The sequence below is a fragment of the Lupinus angustifolius genome, unplaced genomic scaffold, assembly GCF_001865875.1.
Source record: "Lupinus angustifolius cultivar Tanjil unplaced genomic scaffold, LupAngTanjil_v1.0 Scaffold_400, whole genome shotgun sequence".
NCBI lineage: Eukaryota > Viridiplantae > Streptophyta > Magnoliopsida > Fabales > Fabaceae > Lupinus > Lupinus angustifolius.
This window is the reverse complement of record NW_017727811.1, coordinates 187027-195766: the sequence shown is the minus strand read 5'-3', so window position 1 is coordinate 195766 and position 8740 is coordinate 187027. Positions and strand designations below refer to the sequence as shown.

The 8740-nt window shown below is 30.8% G+C and overlaps 1 protein-coding gene across 1 annotated transcript; it reads left to right on the top strand.

Annotated features, from left to right (window-relative positions):
* Positions 1-2179: 2179 nt before the first annotated feature.
* Positions 2180-7336, top strand: LOC109341191. Its single transcript, XM_019579036.1, has 5 exons — positions 2180-2298; positions 3236-3550; positions 4992-5193; positions 6208-6436; positions 6941-7336. The coding sequence occupies exons 1-5, from the start codon at positions 2221-2223 to the stop codon at positions 7197-7199; spliced, it is 1083 nt and encodes a 360-aa protein (XP_019434581.1). The 5' UTR covers positions 2180-2220; the 3' UTR covers positions 7200-7336.
* The last annotated feature ends 1404 nt before the right edge of the window (positions 7337-8740 follow it).

The following is an 8740-nucleotide window of genomic DNA, read 5'->3' as shown; positions in this document are numbered from 1 at the left end:
TACTCGTATTATTGATTTCCTCATAATTACAAATATATAATTTATTTCAAATAGTCATACATATTTTTTTGTACTATTAAAGTTATTCTCTCATTTTATGTTAAGGAATTAATCTCTTTTAGAATATATAATTATTTCTCTCAACAAATGTTACTCCTAAAAGTTAAACTATTAATCTTTTGTTTTTTTTTATGATGTTGCTAAACCTTGTCAACTACTCATAAATGTGTAAGTGTATAATATAGGAGAAAAAAGGTAATGATGAAAGTCTTTATTAAAGATTAATAAAACAAAATAGTAATAAATCCTTCTCATACATTATAAAAAGCAACACATAGATTTTTTAAATATATATATATATATAGTATTTTTGGGTAAAATCACTGTGAATTTTTTTTTATCAAATTTAGTATACTTTCATTTATTGTGAACCTAAAAATATATGTTTTTCAAAAGAGTCATATAATACATTGCAAGGAAAGTATTTGTAGGAATAAAACATTTACATTTAGAGTATGTTGGGAATAATTACACAATTTAAATCATTTAATAACAATAATAAATGAGGTTTAATTTGTTTTGATAAGCAAAAATATTAGTATTTGTGGTGAATGAGATTCAAAGTCAAACTTCTTATTACTATATTCCTTAAACCCTTCCAAACCATCAAACAAGTTTTAATCTTATTAGGTTGTGATGACTAGATGGAATGACAAATGATATAATTATATATCATAAATTATATTCATTGACAAAACATTGATCTTTAAATATTTTTTAATCGTTCACATGTGATAATTTTAACCCTATTTTCATTTAGGAATTATAATATTTTACCTTTAATCTATTCTCTTTATCGAAATTTCTAATAATATCCTTCACACATACTCAAACCACTTAAAATGTGATTCTATAATAGAAAATTATTTTAAATAATCTTCATATTTTGATTTTTCATACATTTTTTCTCCTTCAAAACATCTCTTTGTAAGATATTTTTAATTTCATGTATTTTGTCAAACAGATAAACTTAAATAAAAAGCAAATTTAGCACACACAAAAAGCAAAAAAGTTTAATATCTACACATCACATGTAGAATTTTTCTCACAATTAGTATATCATATATTATCTACTATATATATTATTTTTATTTAAGAACCAATATTAATACTTTAAAAGTGTAAAATCTAGTACACAATCAATAGATAATTTTGGGACTCAATCTATCCTATCACAAAAATCCACGCACTTAATTCTTAATAGAAAAGTAGACACACACTTAATATAAATGTGGATATGCACAATTGCATGTATAAAAAAATTACCATTAAGAATGATTATAAATATTGCATCCTACTAGCCGATTCAATTGATGAAATAGTTCTCATACTCACACAATATGATAATTATAAGTTTATAACGAACACATAATTAAGTTAGTAAAAATAAATAAAAATATGTCAAACGATATTATATAGTAACATTCAAAATTGGTTTGTGCATGGAAATATTTCATTTTAAAAATAATAATAAAACATTCAAGATTCAAACACTAAACCTAATAGTTATTTGTAAGATAATCCTTCATTAAACTATTTCAATGAGTTAAAAATAATAGTAAAGAAAAACATGTATGTGCTAATAGTATAAAAAAGTTTTATATTGTCATGTCATCATTCACCATTCATTTTCAATAATCGTTGACTCTAAAATAAATGTAATATAAATAAATGGTGAATGATATACTGACTGTGTATAAATTTTTATATTATCAGTATATAAACATTATACTCATAATAATATTTATGATTATGATTTTATTATAAAATATATAATTTAATCATTATATAGTTTAATTAATAAATCATTTATATCACATAAATTTTTGTATCAATTGATAGTTAATTGTTCATTTTGAGAAATTAATATAGAGTATAATATCTATATATTGATAGTGTAAAAATTTATATAAAATTAATATATTATTTATCATTCATTTATGTTATTTTTAATTTGAAGTAAATAATATTCCAAGAGTAAGTTTTTTACTTACTCTTAAATAAATGGATTAATCCTCAATAATAAAAATATAAATAATTTAAATGATCTATAATAACACTATAAAAATCTATTACACAATGGTCTTTTTCTCATTAATATAAGAGGCTGACAAAAAGAACATAGAAAACGTTGGTGTAGTGCGCGAGGCAAAAAAAAAAATGAAGAAAGCATCAGGAGGCGCAGCAGAGAAGAAAAGGGTGCGACGCTCCTCCGCACCAGACGACGTCCCTCCTAAGGTTAGTTTAGGTTTTTCCACTCTTCTCATTTCCGTACAATTCCTCTTCCATTTTTTACAATTTCTATTTTCCCAATTTTCCATCATTCTTTTCGTGAAACTTTCAATTTCGTCCTTATGTATCTCAATTCTCACTGTTTCTTCGTTCAGAAATTGTGTATATTGCAGTGATTTAATTACATAGATTCAATATATTTTCATAAGGAAACGCCATATAGCAATGTGTGTATATTCACACTTTCTGTTACCTGATAGGGGTTATTTTGACATACATTCATGATCTCTGAGCACGTAGTTTGGATTTTTTTTACGGGATGGTATTCACTCTTATTTTTATGTTATTTGTTTCTCTATTATTAAAACTTTGGTAACATGGAGCTTTTAACTTATGTGAAGATAAATTGTAAGAAAAACTATGTTTTTTCTATGCAATGGTAGCGTGAAGTTTTTTACACGTCAATACAACATCATCCAATCCACCGATTATCTGTATTACTTTTATAAGTCAATGATGATTAATACATAAATGTTGGATGATGGACCGATAATATAAAAAACTCATACACCTGGAACATGAGCTAGTTTCTCATATGTTTTAACTAAACTTGTACATAGCATTTTGCTGTTCAAGATGGAATTTTGCATTAGTTTTTCTTTCTCTATTGTATTTTTAATATAAAATAAAAAGGTAGGGAAGTTCGTAGCTTTATGATAGTTCTCGTTGGCATTTCATTGGGAGTAGTGTTTATATTTGCAAATGATCTATAGGCTTCATTTCAATCACTGGTTTTCTAAAATCATATTTCCCCATCTTACTGGATCATTTTGTTGGCAATGTTTAGTTGTACCTTTTGAATGTCTTTTTCTTTCCCCGTTTTTATTTGAGAAGTGAAAGTTGTATGTTATTTGTGATTGTTTTGAGATGTTTTTTTGTGCAGAAACAAGCTGCCAAGAAAGACGTGTTTCAGGTGTTTGCCGAGAAGGTGAGGGACAATAAGGATTTGGTTTCTAGATGGTCTGTTCTACAGGAGACGCGTGTTGAATATTTTAGAGGGAAGGATTTTGTGAACTTCGTGAAAAACCATCCAGAGGTCAAAGATGTTCTCGATTTAGATAGCGATTTAGAAACAGAAGAGATTGCCAACACTCTACTTGAGAAAAGTCTGTTAGTGCGCTGTGATCGTGTGGTCAAAACTGTTCGTCCTGGGAAGAAGAAGTTGTCTACTTGGCCTGCACATTTAGAAATATTTCCCGTAAGCATTTTCTTTTCAATCTTGAATCTTCTCACTGCAATCATTCAGCTGTGGTGATTATATTTAGAGTTTGACTTTTATGTGCTTGCATGTGGATCACTCAATATTTCAGAATTCATTTCACAATGCTATACTGACCTGGCTGATATTATATTCTCTTTGATTGCTCATCAGCTGTTAATAGAAAGCCCCCTCCCTTTTTTTTCCATTTCTTCTTCAGATTTCTTTTCGATTTCTTTATTCTTTTTCTTGCCTCCCTTGGGGCGTAGGTTTTGCAAGCCCTATTTCTGTAATTACCAGACTACTTCTATCTGAGATCAGGGGTGGAACTATGATTGAATCATAGGGAAGGGTCCAAATATATTGGTTGATTATTTTTTTACAGAAAACTGGAATTAACTAATACTATATTGTACTAAACTTTAGCCAAAATCAAGAGGAAAATGTTCAGTTATTGAATTTTATGGTCACTCTATGGGCTGTAGATTTGCCTCTGCCTGATATGGTTACTTGTGCTATGTCGGGGTTTAGATAAACCAATTTGTCATCCTAATATTCTCCTACTTGTATATCTGGGATCAGGGATGGAACTATGATCAGATTGTTGGGAGGGGTCAATCTAGTTTGATTGGTGGATTTTAAAAGAAAACTAGAATTGGCTAATAGCGTAATACTACATTCGTACAAATATTTAGCCAACAAAAGCCAAGCATTATCCACTAGGTAGGGTTTGCTACATGGGTCAAACAACGCCATGGTGTCCTATCGTAAATCATGTTTATAGATAAACCATTTAAATCCAAATACTTCTTCATGGTTTTGCCGATATTTTTCTTGGTTTCCCTTTTCCTCTAACTAGTGGGCTACCTTCTTTTCACAAAGAATATGGCAAAAAAAACAAGTGAAAGTTTAGATTTTTGAATATTTATGCTCACTCTCAATGGCCACTGTAGATTTGCCTCTGCCTGACATGGTTACTTGTGCTATGTCAGGAAATGGATAACGTGATATGATTTGATCAACCAATTTGGCATCTTATCTGTTCCTATTTATCTGTATAGGTATGGTTTCCATTAATGAGTGTGTTTTTTGAATTCTAATTAGTCAATAGATGATGCATTTGTAGAAGAGTATGTTTCTATGCCGGCTAGAAAATTATGTTTGCCCTGTGTATTTTTGCAATAAAGTATTTTTTTTAAACTAGATAAAGAATAAAAAAACATTTTTTGAACTTCGGGGAAGACTTCTATGTATGACGGTGTGACTTGTGAGCATTGTAAGCTATCCATTGATTTAGGTACATTTTCTATGTTGATATCATGATCATCAGCAAGTTGAACAACTTCTAAATAATTTATTGTCTGGTTTTTCTTCACTGTAGGTTATGTGATTACATTTCTTTCTGTGTTTGAATCTAACAAAATTTCGCTGTCATTGGCAGGAACAAGTATTTTCTGAAAATGATGCTTTTTTTGCTTGGACATTCGAGAAACACCAACCACTTTGGCAGACGCTCCTATCATTTTTCTGGCCTGTCTTAACATTGGCTATATGCTTATTTCCCGTGTATCCTCATCGCTGCAAGCTGTTAATACTTTACTCATGCGTTGGGATCCTCTTTCTCATTCTCTTGCTACTTTCGAGTATGTTTTGCTTTTCTTTAATATTTGATAATATTTCTCTAGTTTATTCACTTCTGAATTTCTGATTACCCTTTTAGAGCTCTTTTACCATTTTTCATGCCTCAAGCCAATTCCATTACATGTTGTAGCATTACAAATACAATCTTGATTCATTTGCTAACTATGTAATTATGATCAGATGAGTAATAAACCTTAAGATTAGAGATTGAAAGTTATCTACCATGACAGTAATTTCAGAGATTTAGTCATTGAATGAGGAAATTACAGGTTCAGTGTTAGCCCTATAATGGTTAATAGTTCATCCATGATGAAGAATACAACAATAGAAGCTTTTAGCCCCTAAAAACCTCCCATGAATAAGAGAGGTTTGTGAAAAACCAGGAAAATCCCTTAGATGTTCATGTAGGTTTTTGGTGGGTTTCTGTAACTTTGAATGGAGGTATATGCAAAGTTTTTTTTAAGTCGGATTTGTTATAAAACAAAGGGCAAATGTAAGGGATGGAATTGAAATTTTCATGAAGGATAGAGCAAAAGCTGAATTTGCTGTTTTTGAATAATAAACTGATAAAAGAGGTTGTTTTTTAAATAATAATTGACATATGTATGTAAAAATATACATCTGCTGCAGTGAATTTTAATCATTGAATAGCTCTAGTTATTTTACCGAGGAATGTAGCCCTCATGAATGGCATGAGAATTGATGCTTTTGCTTTAGACCTATGAAATACGTGTGGAATCCATAACATAATCTGTCGCTATTATGAAATCTTCTAAGTACATCCATTTATGTGTTTATTGATGACGACGGATTTTTAAATCTCCTATAATCCTATTAGCTCTCACTCTCTATTAAAAGGAAAAAAGTTGCTTCCAAACTTCTCCTCGCTTAACCATATTCAGTTTTTTATTTGAAATGGTTAATTGTGTGCAATTTTGCTTTATAACTGCACAACATTCTGCTGCTTCAGTGGCTCCTTACTCCTTGAGGCTCATGGATGCTTTTTCATATTGTAGTACGAGGGACAATATTCGGTGTCTTATATATCCTTCTTGGAAAACGGGTCTGGTTTTTCCCTAACATCCTTGCTGAGGAAGCTACACTGGGAGAGTTGTTCAGATTTTGGCCTAAGAAAGATGAAGAGGAAAGACCCACATGGACAAAGAGGCTTTTCTATACTTTAGTAGCTGTGCTGGCCATAGTGTTGTTGAGGCAACATGCACCTGATGAAGCTGCCAGAGCAAGGTGAGTCCTAAATATAATGGATGAATTAGAGGCTTCCACTTTTTTCTTTGAAGAGAATAACAAATAACTTTCTAGTTGGACCCAATGATTTAAATTGTGGACCGTATCATTTGATGCGGCCTCAATATTACAGTTGCAGTGGCCGCCATAATCACATCGCACCGCAATTGTGGTGTGACTCTGAATCACAATGATATGGTCACATCGGGCCGCAACAAAACTGTATCGGGCCGCATCGAATTTAAAAATATTTTTTTAATCACAAAATAATTCACACAACAACGGCCGTAATCTACATGGCAACTGCTGTGATTAGCGCAATCGCAGTAACCGCAATTATTACTGCAATCGCGACTGCAACCGCAATTTAAAACATTGTCTTGGACCAATAAGGGAAAAATATTTCTACTTGGTCTTTCTAGCTGATATAATCCATTGCTCTGTTAATTCATATCATATTTCATCTTTTGGCCAGAATCTGAAGTTGATATTCACTTTTTGCAGATACCAGAAGAGGGTGTCTAACATCATTGATGATGTTATTGAATGGTCTCCTACTTTATCCTTATCAGGGATGATGGATAAACAGCAAAATGTGTCTAATGCCACAGGTTCTGCCGACGCTGCACCGCAAGCGAGCAAAACAGACCCAGAGCATGAACCTCCACCCTATGGTGATGATGCAAAATCTTTCACAGAAGATACTGAAGAAGTCAGTGATAATGTAGAGGATGTAGCTGAGGAAGATAAAAAGCATGATTAAAAGTTAATTAATATACCTAAACTATATATCACTAGTGACTAGATCACAATTTTCCTTTTATTTATGTGTAAAAGTACCATGTATGAAATAACACTGTAAAAGTGGTGGTTTTCAAATATATATTTTTTGAAGGACTATTATGTTTTTCTTCTTTAATATGTATTTTCAAGGAGATTGAAAAGCTGATCTCACATTATACTGCTTCATAGTTTAACGTGGTTCTCAGTTCTCACGCAAACCTCTCATACAAATGCTCATATCAACCACACTTCAGGTATATCAAATTGTTTAACTTTCATTAAAAAAAACTCAGAATTTTTAACGAGGTCGCAATTTTTTATTGGTAGCAAAAGAGTCGTACAGAATAATTTTAAAGATTTACGTTCATTAAAATTATTTAAAAGTTGCTGTTACCCATAATTTCGTGCTTATCTGCACTAAACTACCTTTCTCATGTTTTTACAACGTTCATGGAGTGTTTGGGGAAGGGAAGAGATGGTTTTGGAAAGCCTTCTTTGTTTGGGAGTTGGATGAAGGAGAGGGGAAGATTTTGCATGGTTTCTCAAATCTTTGATGTCTATTTTTAAAGTTCTTCCAATTTAAAGTTTGTTGGAGATAAAATATCAAAATAGTTAAATATTTTTAGTAATATTATATAATTATACATTATTGTCAATTTTTCATTGTTAATTACATTTTTAAAGAAAAAATAAAAAAATATTCTTACAATATCATTTGTTTATTCTCCCTTTTCTAAATTTTATTTTATTCTCACACAATGAGAGGATTTCCTTCATTTTCCCTTCCTTTCCTCCCCTTCGTAATCCTTTGATCTTTCTCTTTCCCCTTCCCTCGTAATTCCTAAAGAAAGAGTTAGTTTGAGAGTTGAATTTTGGAGGGGAAGAAAGGGAAATGGAAGACTTGAAGTCATAAAATACACTTGTGAGATGACTCTCAAGCCTTCATTTTCCTTTCCTTCCCCTCCAAAATTCAACTCTCAAATTAACCTTATGGTATGTTTGGGAATTATGATGGAAAAGGACTGAGATGGTTCAAAGGGCCAGGAAAGGAAGGAGAAAGGAAGACAAATATCTTCTTTGTTTAGGAGTATGAAATTTAGATGAAAAGATAGTAAAATAACAATAATATTAGAATATTTTTTATTTATCCTTTAAAAATATAATTAACAGTGAGAAATGAGTAATAATGTAATTATATAATTTTACTAAAAGTATCTAAGTATTTTGACAGTTTGTCTCCGGGAAAACCCAAATTAAGGGAACTATGAAAATAAATACGTGGAATGTTTTTAGAGGGTTTTAGAAACTGTTCAAAACATTCACCTATTCTCAATCTAACTCCCAAACAAGGAAGTTTTCCAAAATCATTCATTCCCCTCCAAAATCATACTCCCAAACATAACCTTAATAAATAAACCTTGCTCCTAGCTAACGTATTAGTTTATGCATGTATTTTGATCTAAAAAAACAAAATTCTAAAGATTTATATTCAGTCATTATATCATCAATATCTTTTTGAAG

Coding starts and splice junctions, on each gene's coding strand:
- LOC109341191 (XM_019579036.1), top strand. CDS start 2,221: ATGAAGAAAGCATCAGGAGGCGCAGCAGAGAAGAAAAGGGTGCGACGC. Junction 3,551..4,991: donor CACATTTAGAAATATTTCCC/GTAAGCATTTTC, acceptor TGTCATTGGCAG/GAACAAGTATTTTCTGAAAA. Junction 6,437..6,940: donor GATGAAGCTGCCAGAGCAAG/GTGAGTCCTAAA, acceptor CACTTTTTGCAG/ATACCAGAAGAGGGTGTCTA.